We start from the raw sequence: 19,722 nt of genomic DNA, 5'->3' as shown, positions 1-19,722 counted from the left end.
GGTTCCCGAGGGACAGTGGGAGGAAGAAGGGGTGGAGGCGTGGGCGGGCACTGGCTCAGGTGGTTGGTGGGGGAGAGAGGGATGTGTGCACAGGGGGAAGAGTAGATGCACCCCCAAAGTCATCATAATGAGCTGTAGCACGTTGGCCACAGAGGACAGTGTGGTCAGATAAACTACAGTGTGTTGACAGCGTGACTGGATGGAGAGAAACACAAGCTCCCCTTCAGACGCTGCTATAAACTATCTCATGAGGTCAAAATAGTGAAGTGTCTAGTAGGACAGCACGTGTGTGAAAACCAGGGGAGGGAGAGGGTCCTCAGGAATGTCCTCCTGGATCCTCGATGCCTCGGCCCTGTGATCCTCTTTCTGTGAGGAGAATAAGAAGCCACCGTGGTGTTTGCCTCTGCAAAGGGCCGCTGGGTGACGGGGAAAAGCAGACAGACCTTTCATGGAGTAACCGAACTTGTACAGAGTCCAGCACATAGACCTGTACAAAATCTAAGCACAAAGCTTAAAGAAGTGGGCTAATTCTTTTAAAAAGGTTCGGGTTTATCTTCCATACTGCTTTGAATAACCGAATAGAGAAATACGCTGGACTAGAGTTGATTTTGTTTGATGATTTCAATTTTCAGTGCAGTTCATTTAGTCGTTCAAAGGTCATAAAAATTCATGGGTCCGCCTGTGGGTCCTCTGGGCCCACCTCCTGCCACATCTCGGGCCCTCCTGTGGCTGTGAAGAGCCTCCAAGAGCAGGACCCCCAGGACCAGCAGGAGGAAGGCGGCCACGCCCAGGCGGATGAGGTTCCCCATAGTGTAGTCCCCGGGGGGCCGGGCTGGGCCTGGGGAGAAAGACACACGAGGTCAGAACACAACACACCACACCCCGGTGTCTGCCTGACAAATCTGACAAGCTGGTAACTGGCAACAGGAATAGCGGGAAACACCAGGGAACACTGAGGTGGGTCCTGACCCCGAGCAGGACTCATGGAGGATGGCTGGAGGGGGAGCTGATCTGGCTGCAACTGGTCACATGGAAATCCAGGGGGAGCCCTGCTTGCTCCTCCCCCTGACAATGACAACCACTGTTCCTAGAAACCGGACGTGCCTGCAGTGAACCGAAGACCCCGGATGGAACTTCTGGACCTACTTTCACAGGAAGTCACAGACTTGGAAATTCAGAGCTTACTGAGTCTAGACATCCAGGATGCACTTGACTTGGATGAGAGGACAATGATTCCCGATATGGATAAGTTTTAACAACGAGCTCAGTGCCAGAAGGTTCAGCCAATTCCTGCTCCGCTCATGCCTCCTGGGGCGACCACAGCCCCTGACCTGAGTGAGCCCCTCCTGCTCCCACGTGGGTCGATCCACACGTCATGGGGCCGGGGCTCCAGGCTCAGCACCAAATAGCGCTGACACACCTGCGCTGTCCCATGTCAGCTGGGCTGTTGTCGGGTCCTCCACAGCGCCCAGCAGGCACCGTGACCCCAGTAATGATGAGTCACACCCTCCATAAAGTGCCACCTCCATGCCCAGCCTGTGTGGGAACACCCTTCTGTGAGAGGGAATGTGAACAGGAGAAGCTGGGACCCCGCCCAGGATAGGGTCACTCATCCTGTCTCCTTGTGCCGAGAGGCCTCTGCTGCCCACAGCGTGAGTTTGTCCCGAGGCTGCGGGGCTTCAAACTAACGACGCTGGACAGGGACAGGACAGGGCGGGGCTCTGAGTCTCCTGCCTCTACTCCCTCCTCTGTGGCTGCTCCTCTCCCTCGTCCTCTCCCCCTGCAAATTCCAGCCCCTCGTGGGAGGGGTGTAAGGCAGGAGGGGGTGAGAGTCACTGTCTTTCCCACTCTCTGTGGCTCCATGACCCGGGGTTCCCCTCCCAGATGCGTCTCCTTCCAAAGCTCCAGAGGCTACTGGAAAAGGCTGAGACTGCGGGTCTGGACCCTCCACGGACATGGGGTGGGGGCTCCTCACCTGAGACCTGGAGCCGCAGGGGGTCACTGGGGTGTGACAGCAGGAAGGGGGAGGCGCTGTGTGAGCTGTAGCACCTGTAGGTGCCCCCGTGGGCTGAGGTCACAGCCCTGAAGGTGAAGAGGGCCTGAGAGGGGGCAGCTGTGTCCTGCAGACGCAGGCGCTGGGGGGACGCAGGCGACCCCTCCTTGGAGAGGTAGAAGGTGTCCGAGCGGGCGTCAGAGCGACACTGCAGGGTCACGTCCTCCCCCGGGGACACGGTGGGCCCAGGCTGGGCTGAGAGGGAGGGTTTCGTGTCCATTCCTGGGGGGAGGTTTGGTGTTAGAGACCCCCCAACCCCACACCCCTGACCCTGCGCCGAGGGCCCTTGTCCTCCAGGGCCTCTGGGACGCCCGGTCCTCCACTCCTGTGTGGGTCTCTCTATGTCTGTGCCCCTCACCCCCATTTCTCGCTCGCTCTCCCTCGACCACTGTCCATCTCGGCCTCTGCCAGGACCCTCCCCCTGGACACATCACCCCCAAGGTGACCTGGGCCCGGGCCCTCAACAGCCCATCGGGACCCACGGCGGCTCCTCACCTGCGATCAGGATGTTCAGGGGGGCGCTGGGGGCCGACCACATGTGGGAGAGGTTGTGTCCCCCGTAGCACCTGTACTGGCCCCCGTGGGTGCGGGCGACAGGGCCCAGGGGGAAGTCGGGGCTGTGCTGCCCGTCCAGACGCTGGGGGCCCATGTGCCCCTCATCCTTGGTCAGAGCGAACCTGCCAAAGCTGGCCTCCGAGCCGCACCGCAGGGTCAGGCTGTGTCCAGACGGCACCAGGGGGCCCGGCTGCGCCGACAGGGAGGGCTCCCTGTACGCTCCTGGGGACACGGGGACAGTGGCACCGAGGGGCACCCCGCATTGTCCACTGGGCAGCGGTGAGTTCTCACCGTCCCTCCCACGCCCCTGTGCTGTGATCTGGACCCAGGAGTCCACGTCACTGGCCCACGTCACCCCCGGCTCCCCTGGACACGGGCTTAGCCAGTCCCTGGGCCTGGAGGGACGTGACGAGGTGCAGCCTCACCTGTGACCTGGAGACGCAGAGGGGCGCTGGGCGCGGACCACATGAGGGGGTAGAGGTAGGAATTATGGTAACATATGTAGGTGCCCCCGTGGGAGGGGCTCGAGGGGCCCACGGGGAAGAGGGCCTGGTGTCTCCCCTGGAGAAAACTTGAGTTTCTTTGTCGGGGCGGGTCTGAGTCTCCCTCCTTCAGCAGATGGAAAGTGCCCGATACGTTCTGTGAGCTGCAGGCGAGGGTCACGTTCCCTCCTGCGGCCACCACAGGGCTGGGCTGGGCTGAGAGGGAGGGTGGGGTCCCCGCTCCTGAGGGAGGAGAGAGTGTGTTCGAGGGGGACCATCACCCCAATACCCAGTGAGGACAGTGAGGTCTCCTGAGCCCGCTCTTCCTCCCTCTGCCCGTGAGGGGGAGCCCCAGTGGGAGGGGACCCAGTTCCCCACTTACCAGTCACCACCAGGGCGAGGGGGTCACTCCTCTCGGAGAAGGCGCTGGTGCTGTTTTCGGAGGAGGCGCTGGTGCTGTTTTCGGAGGCGGCGCTGGAGCTGTTATAGGCGCACTGGTATCGTCCCGCATCGTGCGCACTTGTGTGTTCCCTGTGGAAGCCGACCCTGTCGCTGGAGCTGTGTGGGCGCTCCGTCTCCACGGCTCCAGAGACCCTCTCTTTGTACAGATGGTAGACCTGCGCCTGCTGAGACCCCTGACACCAGAGGGTCACAGGGCTCCCCACGGGGACCACGGGGCCTGGGTCGGCCCAGATGGCGGGTTTGGGGAGGGTCCCTGCAAAGGAGTCAGGTGAGTGTCGGGCTGCCTCTCCCTCAGTTTCCCCAGCCGTCACTCAGCCCCTCCAGGCAGGTCCCATCACCCACACCGCTGTGCTCCCCCCACTGTCCGGGGGCCCTGGGCTGAGGCAGGAGGTGTGGGGAGCACTCACCTGCCTGGACCTGGTCCCGTGGGCCCCGACACAGCCCTGGAAGAGAGGCCTGTGAGATGTATCCCCCCCAACTGGGGAACTCCAGGCCTGGCTGGGCCCTGAGGCCTGCTCAGATCCAGGGCTGAGCACATCTCCCCTCCCCAGCGTGCTGCCCCCACGAAGCCCCCGAGTCCTGGGGTCTCAGACCTGGGAGAGGGGACCCAACCCTCCTCATTCTCTGAAGCTCACCCAGGCAGAGAAGGGCCATGAGGGTGGGGGTTGGGGTGCTGCCTCCCATGGCCCTCAGCGGTGCAGACGATGTGAGCCCAGCAGGGCAGACAGATCAGGGGTCTTGACTACTTCTCCATCCGAATGACAGGCAGGGTTCCTCTCCTGGGCCCTCACAGGCAGGGAGCAACCCTCTGCAGGGTCTCTCTCTTCTTTTCCTGAGGACAGGCCACCGGGGATCTGTGAGTCTCCCCAGGCCCGACAGGCTCTCCTTCCCCTTTTTGGCAAACCCAGGCCCAGCAGGCAACCCAGACCCAAAGGAGGCCAAGGACACTGGGCGGGGCCTGAAGACAAATCACTTTCAGTTCTAATTTCCTTCTGCCCATTGCTTACCAATTTTTTTAAATAAATTTTATTTTTATATTCCCCATACAATTGCAACCCCCTTATTTTGACCCCAATGCCTCCCCCTCCCGCCTCCCACCCCCATAGAGTGTCTCTGGTTCATAGTATTTTGTTCATTTTGATTTTCACTTTCTTATAGTTATTCATTTTCCTGGTCCCTTATTTAGGTTTTCTAGATTCCTGCTATGAGTGAGACCATCCGGTATTTTTCTTTTTCTTTCTGGCTTATTTCGCTGAGCATGATCCCTTCCAGCGCCATCCATGTTGCTGCAAATTGCATGTGTTTCTTACCATTTTTTAAGTATATTTTCAGAGGCCGCCACCCTGTGAGTACAGTGGCGAGTGCCCTGGCCTCCTTCAGCCTTTATAGACGCTGCGTGGAGTTGGAAAGCTCTTCCTCTCCTGAGCTTCTCTAGATGCAAGTTTTCGTCTTTGATTCCTTCCCCAGACTTCCAACGTCCCTGAGCAGTGACGTGTTCAGAGAGTCCCTGGGGAGGCTGGCGGCCCCTTCCCTAGACTCACCACTGTGGTTGTGACGACAGAAACATGCGCGTATGGTTGATAACTGGCAACAGTTTTAGAAATTGGCAGGAAAAGCGAGGGCAGTGAGCATGAGTAATACCTGGACATCCAGCATCTGAGTCACGGGGTGCAGGACCTTCAAGAGAAGGGGAGACCAGGGGCAGACAGGGTCGGCGCAGGTGTGGGGGGGGACAGCATCCTCTGCCAAGAAGCGGAGCATCCTAAGAACTGGGCCATCAGGTGGCTGGGCCTGCTCTCACAGGGCTGGCCTCCCTGGGAGCACACCTGGATGGTGTCTTTCAGGTAACAGGTCATCTTAAGTTGCGGTGCTAGCGAGCTGATGGCTGGTGGAGAAGGCCTCCCGTGAAGAGAATGGACGTCGGATGTCGTGGGGATGACAGAGTGATAGAATCCCAACATTACTCCAACCCCTAATCACGAGCGATCATAGATGGTTCATGAGAATTTTCACGTATCCTCTATACGAATCCTACACCTCAAACCCTTCAAGCTGTGTGGGGGGGAAGGCAAGAAGAGTCTCGTTTTCATGGTCTGTGTGGTTTGGAAAGTCACTGCGGTGGTGAAATACTCAGAGAGCAGCCCCTAGATGCCCAATTGGGGTGATGGCAGGATGTGGGGGTGGGGTGTCCTGGGGTCAGTGTGGGTTGTTCGAGGAGCTGCTTTCCTGGGGCTGTTCTGACTCACTCAGCTGGACCATCAGCCACAAGCAACATCACATGAGATTCTTGGATCTTACTGGAGAAGGAGGAGGCCTGTGAGGGCTTGTGCAGGGATCACCGGCAGTAGATAAATTTGCTGCCGACAAGACAAAGCACCTCAAGAAGAAGTGGGCCCTGCAGCAGGAGGCCCAGGTGGAGGCTGAGGTGGGGGTGCCTGAACCCCAGCTGTGGCTGTGGATGGGCCAGGCCTGGAAGGAGGGCAGGTGGGTGGGTGTTCCTGGCATGTGAGCTAGGAGGGGGAGGGGCTGGGGGCTCTTCCAGGAGCCTTGCTGAATTGGGGTGCCAGCAGGGCCCTCACAGGAAGAAGACCAAGGGGAGCAGAAAACTGGGGGATGTTGTAATCTGGTACTGACCACAGGGCAGCCACCCCCCATTCCCGACCTGGTGCGCAGAGCTCCTCCACCCACTTCCTCCCTGACTTCCCGGAGTCTCAGCCCCTCTGTCCACCTCATCGCCCAAAGCTCTGCCTCTTCGCATGCTCCTGCCTCTGCCCCTTCGACCCTTCGTCTGCTGTGAGTGTTTCGTTCGCACCTTGGGCACAAGTGCTATCTGGGGACAGTTGCTGGTTTGGTGCGTTTCCTTGCATCCCTTCTCGCCATCTGAGGGCCTGGAGCTGCCGTCACTGTCGTGACGAGTCGTGCTATGAACGCGTTGGCAGAGGGGCTGGATTATTTGTAATTTCATTTCTGATTTTTTTTCTCTTCTGGATAAAATGTGATTCCAGTGACGTCACTGACAACATGTGATGCATGTGATGGGACACCCATACACACTCCACAGCGACCTTCACCCACAGCCAATTTTCCACCCTCCCATCATAAAGGCAGCCTGGTAGAGGCAGGTGTTTGCCAATCACTTCTGAGAAGGATTTAATATTTAAAATTATAAAGAACTAATAGCTCAACATCCGCCAGTCACAAAAAACAGATTAAAAATAGGCAGAGTGGGGCCTCCCTGGTGGTGTAAGGGGTTAAGATGCAACCTATGAAGTTGTCTGCAGCCTCTGCAGCACGAGTTCAATCCCTGGCCAGGGAGCTACCCACATGGCACAGCAGACCTCTTCTGACTCGCCCACTGCTCCCCTCAGCAGTGTACTTGGGTCAGGCTGCCTGTTCTGTTCCCTGCTCTCTCTGGTGAATTCTCTCACCCTCCCCCACACCTCTGGCCTGTACCCCAGCTCTCGTACACACAAATAAATAAATCTTAAAAAAAAAAAAGGGCAGACTCTCGAATACACACTTCAGCAAAGAACACATGGAAACACACTCACCCTCGATTATCAGGGAAATGCACAAGGAAATCGCAGCACGTTATCCCCGCAGGCACAAGCGGGAAACCTAAACATTGCTGGTAGGGATGGCAGACTGGCACCGTCACTGCTGGGAAGAGTATGGAGGGTCCTCAGAACATGTAAGAGCATGTCTTTGTTGATTGCTGAGTCATAGTCCATTGTGTATGCAGACCACATCTTCTTGATCCAGTCACCTATTCTGGGGCATGCCAGTCACAGCAACATGGATGGAGCGGGAAGGGATCATGCTCAGTGACATAAGCCAGAAAGAAAAAGAAAAATATCAGATGGTTTCACGTATAGGAGGAATGTAGAGGAACCACATAAGGGATCAAGAACAAGAAAGTAATTATAATACTTTAAAAATCAAAATCAACAGGCAACTATAAATCAGAGACACTCTGCACGGGGGAGAAGGAAGAAGGATCAAAACAGAAGAGCACAAGGGACTATGGTGATGGGACCCGGGTGAACGGGGGGTGGGTTTTTCACAGGGGCTACACCTGGGAGGAGAAAGCATGCACTGTACAAAAATGAGGACTGATGTAAAACATATATTAAAAAAAACCCTGAAGAGTAGAAGTATCGTAGGATCCGCTACCTCTCGGATAGGTTTTTACCCAAAGACATAAAAATGCTCTGCAAAAATGTGTTCACTGCAGCACCTCCTGCAAGAGCTAAGATACGGCAACAGCCTGACTGCATTCAAGGGGAGGCTGAGCGAGAAGGTGTCGTAGGTGCACGCGGTGCGATACTACTCAGCTGCAACAACAACAAAATCCTGCAAATTGCACCAACATGGATGGACCTGGAGGGTACTTTGCTAAGTGCAAGTCTTCTCCTTGTGGTGGAGACACATGATGTGGGATCTACCGTGGTACAAATGCTCCTGCAGTAACATCCTGTGGACTACAGGCGTGGGCTTGTACTGCTAATTTCGAGAACTTGCTAATCTTGCACAACTGAAACTTACACCTAAAAGGAAAATTTCTAGGTCACACGGTGGTTCTGGCCTTGACTTTTCAGGAAGGGCCAAGCCGCAGTCCACAGCAGCCGACCCGTTTCACATCACCCCAGCCCAGCGCGTGGGTTCAGATTCCTCCACGCGCTCAACAGCACTGCTCACTTTCCCCAAATGATGACCCATCTAGGGGGTGTACCCTGCCAGTTACTGTTCTATCTTGTAGAATTATCTTCCCTTATTTGTAGGGTTTCACTTAAGAATACACACACTCCTAAATTATTCATGGTGTCTTCTTTGCAACTTCAGGAAGCGGAATAATCGTAAACACAGAGTTCTCTCAATGTTCTCACACTTCACCCATCCATCAGGTTTGGCCATTTGCAATTTTTGTTTATTTTCACCGACACAGAATTGTTGAATTTCTTCACAGAACACCACATTTCTATCTTCTATTTGATACTTCCATCTTCTATGTTGATTAATACTGTGGGCAGTGTTTTAATTAAAATTGGCTGATACTATCACTCTCAGTGTCCTTGTGGCTGGAGCTGGTCCATTCGTGCACGTCTCTGAGGCCTCCCTGGAGACCACAGCGCGCATCTGCACTTTAGCAAGGGGGGCCCAGTGCACCCGGTCAGCCTCCAGCCCCAGGGGCAATCACTCTCGTTATCTCTTTGCCTCAGTCTGGACCAGCTAGAGGTAGAACGTGACATCAGTGACCCTGTGACATGAAGCAGGAATAATCCTGAGGGTAAGGAACAAGGAGGCGGGGCCTGGGTGTGGCACCTCAGGTGTCCTCAGCTTGCAATTGTGACCTCAATTCTGCAAACTTCCCCGATCGGCCTGGTGGCCCCGTCGCACCCCCCAACCCCCCATCGCCCCGGGGCACCTTGATGTTGGCGTGAAGGGAGAGGAGGCACCACAGAGACTCGTAAATCTTCAAAACTTCGTGTTCACAGGGGTCTCCAGGGGCGTCTGCCCGGAGCTGTCACCTCAGATAAAGGGTCTTGAGTCCCAAACCTACAGGGGGAGCCTGATAATAAAGGGGAGGTTGTGGGGGTCAGATGGGCTCAGGCACCGTCTAGATTTAGCTCCTCGGGATGGATCTTTGTGATGCCAGTTTGATGATGGACTAAACCAGATCTCGTGGTTGAGCTGGCATGTGGTGACTAGAGAGGGAGAAACTGAGTCCCAGGAAGGCGCACTGAGCCCGACTGTGTGTGGGGCGTGGCCCCAGCCTTCCGGGTGGGACGAGGCCGATTCACAGAAAGGACAGGAGGGGAGCCATGGAGCTGACGCAGCGTGGTGGGGAGGGGAGTCCCGCGTTTAATGACAGGAGGGTCCAGACCTTCACCTGCTCACAGCAAGGACCCTCCACCTCCCAGGGACCCGCAGACAGTCCCCGCGCTGCCCAGACCAGCTTCTGGCCTCGGGCACAGTCACCTCCAGGCTCATGGGCTCTGGCCGGGGCCTTGTCCCCTCCCGGGCCCCCCTCCCGCCGCGTCTCGGGTCCTCCTGTGGCTGTGAAGAGCCTCCAAGAGCAGGACCCCCAGGGCCAGCAGGAGGAAGGCGGCCACGCCCAGGCGGAGGAGGTTCCCCAGCGTGTAGTCCTGGGGGCGCGGGGCTGGGCCTGGGGGAGAGAGACACGCAGGTCACACAGGGGACCAGGGCACCTCCCGTCAGGACACGGGGTGAACGTGGGGAGGGTCCTTCTCCATCCGACCAGCCCCTCCCTGCGGGGCTGCAGACTCCTCTGCCCTGGCAACCCTGGTCCGCGCGTCCTGGCCCTGACTCTCCCTCCCGGGCGGACACTCGCAGCCGCAGCCCACGAGCAACGCGTCTGTCCTGACCGGCGGGGACACGCAGAGGGACATGAGGCTGCGTGTCTGCCGCCTCAGCGTCGGGTCTGTGTGGCCCGTCTACGCGGGCCTCTGAGGGGGTCCCAGTGACGGTCCCGAGGGAGACGGGACGGAGCCGATTCCTGGACAGAGGAGCCGAGAGGAGCCGGGACCAGACGGGCGAGGCTCAGGCTGCGGGACGGGCAGGTCCCTGGAAGGTCTTGGCAGCTCTTCACCAAGGAAAGAGCCACCTTTGTGAGATGTGGGGTGCAGGGGAGAGGGGGGCTGACTCTCTGGGGCTTCTGCCTTTGAGAGAGACCAGGGGGACAGGACAGACCGGGGAGAATCACCTGCTCCTCCTCTTCCCTCGTCTCCTCATCATTCTCTCTGTGTCTCTCTGTTTCTCTCTCATCCGCCTCTGGAAGCCCTCTACGTGGTCAGGAGAAAAGACTAATAATTTGACTTTTGCCTTCACACATCCTCTGCCCATCCACAGCAAACGAACAGAGCCCGGAACCCAGCGTCTGTTCACACCCCGAAGGACACGGATCAGTGTTGTTACAAAACTGGGTGAACACAAGAAACGCTTTCTTGTGACCCGATTTTGAACAGTTTCCACAAAATAACTTTAAAATTAAGGTCTGTCATCACAGATTCAGTGTACAATGTTTTCAATAAGCTTATGCATATTTCAGAAAATATAAATATATAAATAATCTACAAATGTTTGACATAACCGGAATTGAAATCATCTCACCATAGTTCAAAACTAGTGGAAAAATAAAATAATTGTGTACATTATGCAAATATTTTTACTAAGTGAGAAACGCCTAATATAATTTAAAATATATTTTATGTAATAAAACCCTGATGTCTCGGAGTAACGAACTGAAGTGACAAGTGATCGTGGTACATATAGAAAAAATATTTTCAGTATAGTGGCCTGAAAATACTTTGGGCTGATCATAAAGGGTTTTCATAAAATCACACAAAAGAACGTATGAATTTTCACACTGTCGTCGTGACACAGCATTAAAGAAAAATAAATTGGTGGAAAATCCAGAAATGAAGTTACAGTTCAATCTTGTCTCCCCTCCTCCCTGTCCCCTGTCTCTCTCCCTCCCTGGGGACCCTGAACCCCACCTCCTGTCCATCATACCCGGGGCTCCCCTATAAAAGCCTGTGCAGACCGGGAACCTGCGTAGTGAGGGGAGGACATCGCACACCACCACAGAGAGACCAGGGGTGCAGGGTGGGTCCTCCACACACACCTTCTCCACCCTGACCCCAGAGTCACTGTCACTCATAGCCTGTCTCTCTGGCCCAGGAGCCCCTGCCTCACCCCACCCTCTCATGAGATTCTCTGAGAACAATGACCCAACTGTTACAGTCCTTAGATGGGGCCAAGATGGGGACCCTCACCTGAGACCAGGAGCTCAAGGGGCTCACTGGGGAGTGACCAACCTGCGGGGTGCTCCTGTTGTAGCCATAGCACCTGAACAGCCATCTGTGACTGGGGGTCACGGGGCCCACATGAAACAGGGCCTGAACCTGCCACTGGGGAGTCACTGTAAGTTCAGGGTCCAGGAGGAATTGGGTTCTCCTTCCTCAGTCAGACGGAACCTGTCAAATCCGCGGCCTGAGCCACACTGGAGGGTCACGTTCCCTCCTGAGGTCACCACAGGGCTTGGCAGGGCTGAGAGGCTGGGTTTGGAATAAGATCCTAGGAGAGGGGGGGAGTCTGTGTTAAATGGGGACACTCCCACCACATCCTCCAGCGCTGGGCTGTGAGAGGGGAGATATCCTGAGAGCAGACCCCCCTCCCTGAGGGCACAGCCTGAGGCTGTACCCCAAGTGTGCTCTCACCTGTCAGCACCACCAGCTCCAGGGGGTCATTGCGCTCTGATCAGCCAGTAGGGGTGCCATAGTCACAGAGATATCTCCCTGCATAGTCCCCTGTCATGCGTCAGATAAAGAACTGAACCTTGTCCCTGGGCTCCAGTGTCATCTTTCTCTCCCAGGGTGCTGAGCTTCCTTATTTAGCAAGACGGAACTCCTGGGCCCCTGGGGCCCCCTGACACCAGATGGTCACTGGATTCCCCCAGAGGATCACAGAGCCTGGCTCAGCCTAGAGGGTGGGTTTGGGCAGGGCCACTGGAAGGAATCAGAGGCTGGTCTCAGGCGTCCCCACACTAGATCCAGCCCCAGCCCAGACCTTCCCAGATGTCCCCTCCATCACCCAGAGCTGCTGTCTCCACCCCAGCTGCCCAGGGGGGGGGCCCTCCCCAGTGCGGAGTCGGGACCCGGGACACCTGGGCACAGACTCACCTGCCTGCTTCGGGGTCCCAAGGCCCACAATCAGCTCTGGAAGAGAGGCCAGTGAGAGGCCTGGCCGAGTCCTCACAGAGCCTCCTCCCGGAGTCTCCCGAGTCCTGGGTCCCCTGACCAGGCCTGGCCATGGGGTCCCTCCAGACCAGGGCGCCCCTCCCTCCTCACACCTCACCCAGGCAGAGCAGGGCTATTAGGCTGGGGGTCATGGCGTCTTCTCTGTGACCTGGCTGTGGGGATGGAGGGCCCAGGATGCCGGCAGGATGGACAGACACACGGGTGGGGACACTGGTGGGTTGTTCCTTCCCACCCAGTGGGACACTCAGGGACACAGGGGAGACCGGGCCGCTCCTGCCTGAGTGTGGCTTCTCTGTTCACAGTCCCTCACCACTTCTCTCTTTTTCTTGCAGCAGCCTCCACCCCCACCTTCCTGGTGAGTCACTCCAGGCCCCTGGAGCTGGCTCCCCTCCCTTCCTGGGACTGTGTCCTAAAACTTAAGGGATGGGAAGTGGGCTAGAAACTGAGAAGTTTAAGAAAATTGCTGTTTAATTCAATGTTTGTCTACAACAACTCACTGTGTGAATTGAGCAAATTCATGATCAGGTTATTTTCCCATTTATCAATGTTATTTCATCAAAGCTGATTTTTGTCTCTTGAATCACCCACCTATGATCAAGTGTGGGTTTGTTTGATGAACAAAAATATAAGATTAACTCCACATACAATAATTAATTCAAAATGGATTAAAGATATAAGCACCAATGCCATGAAACAAAAGAAAACATAGGGACACCCACCAGGACATCAGCCAGAGCAGGCCCCAGGGACACAGCCCAGCAGCAAGGGAGATGGTAGCAGAGAAACCAGCGGGATGAAGTAAACCAGAAATTTGTGAATCTAAAAGAAAATCACAGAAGCAAACAAGAGCCTGCGGAATGGTGGATGATAGTTGCCAGCACATGTATCAGGGGTTAATCCCAAATATAAACCGCAGTCGAAACAGGCAGATGGAATCTACCCAAAGGACACAAAAACCTTAATTCAAAAGGACACCTGCACCCCTGTGTTTATTGTAGCACTACTTACAACAGCTAAGCTATGGAATCAACCCAAATGCCCAAAAATAGATTCCTGGATCAAGAGGAGGTGGCACATATACACCATGGAATATTACTCAGCCACCAAAAAGATAAACTCAGGCCATTTGCAGCAACATGGATGGAGCTGGAAGGGATCATGCTCAGCGAAATAAGCCAGAAGGAAAAGGAAAAATACCAAATGGTTTCACTTATGGGAGGAATGTATGGAACCAATGAAGGGATCAAGAAAAAATAACAACAATAATCGAACAACAAAACCAGCAGGCACCTGTGGGTAGGAGACATTCTCTGATGGAAAGAAGGAAACGTGTCAGGGCGGGGGGGAGAAGGGCACAAGGGCCTATGGTGATGGTTCGTGGGTGGAGTGGTGGTGGGAATTTTATGGGGACTGCACAGTGATGTAAAAGATAGGAATAAAAAATAAATATAAATTAATAAATTTTAAAACGTAAAAAAATGGGCAGATGCCTTGGTAGACATTTTTCTTCTATTTCTTTCATGTGAAAGATTTTTAATGGAGGTGGAGTTCAGAGAGAGGGAGGGGGTTTCAAGGAACAGTTTCCCAGCAACACTCCACATGTCGCAGTGGATGCCAGGCTCAGCCTGACGCGGCGCTGAGGCCAGAAAGCGGCCCCAGGTCTGAGCCCTCCCGGCGGGCACCACCGTCAAGACCCCAGAGGCAGCCCAGAGACGGCCGAGAGACTCAGAATCAAAACAGGCCCCATCACCCCCCGGGGGGCAGGGCCAGGGCCGCGGGTGCCCCGCTGCGGCGCCACCCCGTCCTACCCGCTGGGTCCCTCACCGGGCCTGGCAGCGGGCGGCGTCCTCGCGCTCTCCGCTGGGCGTCACAGCACCGCGTCCACCCCGCCCGCTCCGACCTCGGCACCCCGCGCGCACGCCCGCCGCGCCACGCCCGTCGCGCCACGCCACGTCATGCCCCGCGCCACGCCACGCCGCGCCACGCCACCACGTCACGCCGTTTGTCAGAGTGCGCATGCGCCATGGGAGGGCTACCGGCCTGAAGCTTTTGACTTTTACTGAACCCCCCACCACCGGGACCAGGAGAGCCCCCCACGCGGCTCCAGCCCCGCGCCTCCTCCCAGTGTCTCTCCATGGCCCCGCCTGACGCTCAATGACATTTCCTCAGGAGACCCTCACGGCCCCGCCTGCGAACACCGGCCCGGGATCCCTGATCATAAGGGAGACGCGGAGCAGCCGCTGGGAGGCGCCACCGCAGCCTGGGGGCGCGGAGGCAACAGATGGTGGTGGGCCCCTGAGGAAGGAGCTTTCCCCGCTGTGGCGGGATGCAAGAGCTGCCGCCGCCGCTGGAGATGCGTGGGGAGTTCTTAAGGAGATAAAATTGGCCTCCCTGGTGGTGCAGGGGATAAGAAACAACCTCTGAAGCTCTCCTCAGCCATGGCAGAACGAGTTCCATCCCCTGCTGGCCAGGGAGCTACCCACATGGCGCGGCAGACCTCGCCTGGCTCCCCGCTGCTCCCCTCAGCAGTGGGTTTTGTCCGTCTGCCTGTGCTGCTCCCCCCCCCCCCGTCTATGGTGAATCCTCTCACCCCCCACACCTCTGGCCTGTACCCCAGTTCTTGTGTGCATAAATAAATAAATCTTTAAACACACGCACGCGCGCGCACACACACACACACACACGCAAAGTACAGAGGAAAAAAATTCTTCTACATAGTGAAAAAAATGTGCTGGTTCCCTGAGGGACAGTGGGAAAAGAAGGGGTGGAGGGGTGGGCGGGCATTGACTCAGGTGGTTGGTGGGGGAGAGAGGGATGTGTGCACACGGGGAAGAGTAGATGCACCCCCAAAGTTATCATAATGAGATGTAGCATGTCGGTCCACAGAGGACAGTGTGGTCAGATAAACTACAGTGTGTTGACAGCGTGACTGGATGAAGAGAAACACAAGCTCACCTTCATACGCTGCTATAAACTATCTCATGAGGTAAAAAATAGCAAAGTGCATAGTAGGACAGCACGTGTGTGAAAAATAGGGGAGGGAGAGGGTCCTCAAGAATGTCCTCCTGGATCGCAGGTGCCTCAGCCCCGTGATCCTTGATTTGTCTGTGAGAATAAGAAGCCACCGTGGTGTTTGCCTCTGAAAAGGGCCGCTGGGTGACGGGGAAAAGCAGACAGACCTTTCATGGAGTAACCGAACTTGTACAGAGTCCAGCACATAGACCTGTACAAAATCTAAGCACAAATGAAAGCTTAAAATACGGGCTAATTGTTTAAAGATGAGCATGGAATCTTCCATTATTTTTTCAATAACAAAATGGAGAAATTTTCTGGGCTAGGGTTGATTTTGTTTGATGATTTTAATTCTCAGAGTTGATTTTGTTTGATGACTTTGATTATGTAGTTAATTTGTCTTTCAAAGGTCATAATGATTCATGGGTCCGCCTCTGGGTCCACTGGGCCCACCTCCCGCAGCATCTCGAGTCCTTCTGTGGCTGTGAAGAGCCTCCAAGAGCAGGACCCCCAGGACCAGCAGGAGGAAGGCGGCCACGCCCAGGCGGAGGAGGTTCCCCAGCGTGTAGTCCTGGGGGCACGGGGCTGGGCATGGGGGAGAGAGACACGCAGGTCACACAGGGGACCAGGGCACCTCCCGTCAGGACACGGGTGAATGTGGGGAGGGTCCTTCTCCATCCGACCTGCCCCTCCCTGCAGGGCTGCAGACTCCTCTGCCCCTGGCTATCCTCATCCACTGGGGCCCTGTGCTCTCTAATGCTGCCCCAGGGGACACCGCTCTGGCTCCTGGTTCCTGGACTGGTGGGAAGGCCTGTCCCCCTGTCCCCTGTGCCCGCCTTCTCCTTTAGCGACACCTGAAGTACCTCCTCTCTGTCTCATCACTCGCAGCCCTCAGAGACGGCAGGGGACTGAGCGCCACACCACGGGGTGCACTCTGCACTCCCTGACCCCATATCCAGCTAAGACCCCAGGGAGGGCAGGGAGGGTGTCTCAGGTGTGTTAGGGTTTTAGGGAGAGACAGAACAAGTTAGGAAAGAGGGTGCCCCATCCACCATGAGCTCGTCTCTCATGGTCGAGTTGGCAGCACGACGCGCTCTCGCTGCAGCTCCCGGCAGACAAGCAGCGGGTGCTGGGCGGCAAGTCCACTCCCGACGGCAGCGGTGAGAATTCACCCTCCGCTCCGCGCGCCAGGGAAGAGTCTGCGCACACGGACAGGACAGCGCGGCCCAGAAGACCGGTGGGCGGTCCTAGGGGAGACAGTTGCTGACTGGGTGTCACCCTGAAAGTAGCTGTGATAAGGGATGAGTGAACAGCACCCACGGCCAAGGCACAGTAGGAAGAGCTGTGAAGGCTGGTGGTAAGAGCCCAACATGGTAACAGCAAAATAGGACTCCGTTTCCTCCCCCGAAACAGGGCAGGGCAGGGCCTGAGTTTCAGAATCACGAGGATTTTCCTGCCCGACCCGGGCCGCGTGGAGGCGGAGTGGACGGAGCTGGGCGGCCACCGCGGGAAGAGGACACGGTGGGCGGCGCCGCCCCCGCTCTGAGGCCGCACCCCGCGAGCTGGCAGCAGGCAGGACAGCTCCTTCCAAGGGCTGCTCTCCAGGGTCCCACGTAGGACCTGTGACTTCTGCTTTTTCAGAAAGCGCGGGCTGTTAACCCCAGTTCTGGATCCTGGCGCCCCCCAACCCCCTTAGCCAGGTGAGCTCTTGTAGCTCTGGTCAGCATCCCGCGGGTTAGTGGGGACAGGATGAGCTGGGACAGGAGGAGTTTCACACTCTCGAACCTCCTAATTTTAACTGCTACTCCGAGGCTGGGAATGTGCTGAAGAGGGACAGCACTGGGAGTGCCTGCAGGTCTGGACTCATGGCTGCCGGGCAGGGCGGCCTCACGTGCTGCGGGCCTGGGTCTGCGGCAGAGCAGCCTGCTCAGCAAGCACAGCCCTTCCCGAGAGGAACACCAGCCTGGAGTCCCAGACCCAGGAGGGAAGTGGCAGCCACGCTCTGGTGGACTCTCGCCTTCTCCAGACACCATGTCCCCAGGGCAGAAGGCATGCAATGGGGAGGGGGTGTCGGACACAGCGAGCGTGGGGAGAGGGCGGGGCTCAGTGGAACAGGGTAGAAGCCACCAGTGGTTCCTGAGGAGGCGTGAGGTGGGAGGGAAGCCTTTGTGGGTTTTTAAGTGAAAGGGCAGTTCAAAGGGAGCTGCAAAATGTGCTTGTCAGGAAACAAAGCAGTGATGAATGTGCACAGCTGGGGAGGATCAGCAATTCTCTGGCGTTTCTTTACATTTTGCGCACAATATCGTTGTCTTTGGTCCCTCCGTTGTCCAGTTGGAGACCACACTGCACTCAGCTCCCATTCCAAGCTGGCTCCTCAGCTCCGGGCGCCTTCTCTCCGATCTCAGAGAGGGCTAATAACAGCCCAGTCTCTCTTCAGCAAGCCGCTTTGGAACTCCATAGAGGATTCCTGACTAGACCAGGATCCTGCTTTTGAGTCCCTCAAATTTTGAGTAATTTGACTTTAAAGCAGCATCAGCTGTTCACTTTATCTGCAGCTCCAGGTTTTGGTAAGAGATCAGATCAAGTCAAAGTGCACAACCACCTGGAAGCGTGTTTTTGTGCCACTGGGCACTGCTGTGTAGTCTTTCTGCTGTGCCATGTGGGTCAGCTCCCCGGCTGGGATGGAACTCAGGCCTCAGTGGCTGGCGACACCTTGATAACGCTAACACAACTCCTGCCACCAGATAGGCCCAAACAGAATCAAGATTAAGATGTGCCACGGAGAGTGTGTGCAAGGACTAGATGGGAGTGTTTGGACGGAACCAAATAGTATTTGCACGATAGTAACAGCTGCTTTGAGGCTTCATGTTTAAATAGTCTTTTAAAATGCAACAGAGGGGCCTCCCTGGTGGCGGGAGGGGTTACACATCAGCACTATGGAGCTGTCCGCAGCCACTGCAGCACGAGTTCGATCCCCTGCTAGGGAGCTACCCACATGGTGCAGCAGACCTCTCCTGTCTCCCCACTGCTTCCCTCAGCAGTGGATTTCGGTAGATTGACCTGTTCTGCTCCCCACTCTGTCTCCTCTCACCCCCATACCTCTGGCTTACACCCCAGTTCTTGCATACATAAATAAGCCTTTTTTAGAAACAATAAAACACAACCGAACGCTAATAGCAGGCCTTCTGGAACAGGTTTCTAGCTTTTCTTTGCAGTGAGCATGAGACACTTGCGCCCCCTCGTGGCTCCGGGTAAGGTTCCGTTTTAAGCCGAGCCGTCCAGGGTCTGACCCCGTGAACACCCACCTCCCATCACAGCGACTCGGGGCTCTCCTAGCCAGGGCGCCGCGACCCGACATCCTGGACGGCACAGTCGGTGGCGCCCGGAGTCGTGGTCTGCAGGTCCCGGTGTGTCTTTGCTGGGAGAGCCTGGGGCACCTTTGTGAGCAGCCAGGGAGCGTCAGCGAATACCTGAATAAGACGGTGGGCGGTTCTGGGGGAACCGCGAAGAGCGAGGACAGATCCAATAACGGAGGGACGCGGAAAGGAAGAGGGGTCGGTCGCTTTGCACCCCACGGGCCCCGCGGGTTCAGTGCAGCGGGTCAGGGAGAGGGCGTGAGGCGCCAGGGGTGAGTCAGGGTGTCTGCGTGGGCTGGACACTGCGGCCTGGTGCGGGGAGGAAAAGTAGAACCTGGGAACTGCTCTCTGTCCACCACAAGGGAGGTTCTGGGGTCACAGCCACCAGGGCAGCTGCACCCTGGTCTGGGCGAAGCCCCGTATCAGGGTGTGATTCAGGGGGTATCTGTGAAGCCAATTACCCCCCTAGTAGCCCCAAGGACCCACTAAGTCCCCACTCCTTGCCCAGCAGGCAAGTTCAGGAGGCTTGAATAGAGAGGCAAGCTATACGGTTGCCACGGAAATCGGGCCATAAGACCCAAGGCCTCACCAGAAACAGCAGACCAGCTCCAGGAATGCAGAAGCAGGACCAGGGCACATTCCCTACTGAAGACCGGTGCCCCAGACCAGACATCCCAGCAGATAACTAGTGCAAAGCCATGCCCAAGTTAGAAAGTTCCATGAAAACAGAGTACACAAGAGACCCTCAAATCTTTCTTCACAGGCGAAAGTGTATCTCCCATCTCACCCCGCTCCCTTTCAGGGCACTTCAATAAGTCAACCTGCTTCGTCTTCCACTCTGTCTCTGATGAATTCCTTCACCCCAGTATTAATTAGACTGCCATAGTTTCCATGACTCCTTCTTTGCATCCAATTAATTGGCTAGAGTGGCTCAAGAGAACTCAGGAAAGCCATTTACATGCTAGATCCCTGGTTTACTTGCTACAAGAGAACATACTCAGGAAGAGCCAGATGAAGAGATG

The 19,722-nt window shown here is 56.3% G+C and overlaps 1 protein-coding gene across 1 annotated transcript; it reads right to left on the bottom strand.

Annotated features, from left to right (window-relative positions):
* Positions 1–338: 338 nt before the first annotated feature.
* Positions 339–13,803, bottom strand: LOC119249745 (leukocyte immunoglobulin-like receptor subfamily A member 6). Its single transcript, XM_037517206.2, has 10 exons — positions 13,052–13,803; positions 8,978–9,121; positions 7,104–7,212; positions 4,188–4,384; positions 3,960–3,995; positions 3,473–3,805; positions 3,034–3,333; positions 2,549–2,830; positions 1,976–2,275; positions 339–838 (listed from the first exon to the last, which is right to left on the bottom strand). Exons 4-10 carry the CDS (start codon positions 4,234–4,236, stop codon positions 651–653), a joined length of 1,488 nt encoding a protein of 495 aa, XP_037373103.1. The 5' UTR covers positions 4,237–4,384; positions 7,104–7,212; positions 8,978–9,121; positions 13,052–13,803; the 3' UTR covers positions 339–650.
* Positions 13,804–19,722: the final 5,919 nt, after the last annotated feature.

Source organism: Talpa occidentalis, unplaced genomic scaffold, assembly GCF_014898055.3.
Source record: "Talpa occidentalis isolate TD23 unplaced genomic scaffold, MPIMG_talOcc4v2.1 talOcc4.17, whole genome shotgun sequence".
NCBI classification, from domain to species: domain Eukaryota; kingdom Metazoa; phylum Chordata; class Mammalia; order Eulipotyphla; family Talpidae; genus Talpa; species Talpa occidentalis.
Note: the sequence above shows the minus strand (reverse complement) of the source record. Positions and strands in the feature narration are given on the sequence as shown.

Coding starts and splice junctions, on each gene's coding strand:
- LOC119249745 (XM_037517206.2), bottom strand. CDS start 4,236: ATGGGAGGCAGCACCCCAACCCCCACCCTCATGGCCCTTCTCTGCCTG. Junction 3,996..4,187: donor CATGGCCCTTCTCTGCCTGG/GTGAGCTTCAGA, acceptor CCTCTCTTCCAG/GGCTGTGTCGGGGCCCACGG. Junction 839..1,975: donor CCTGCGGCTCCAGGTCTCAG/GTGAGGAGCCCC, acceptor CTTTCTCCCCAG/GCCCAGCCCGGCCCCCCGGG.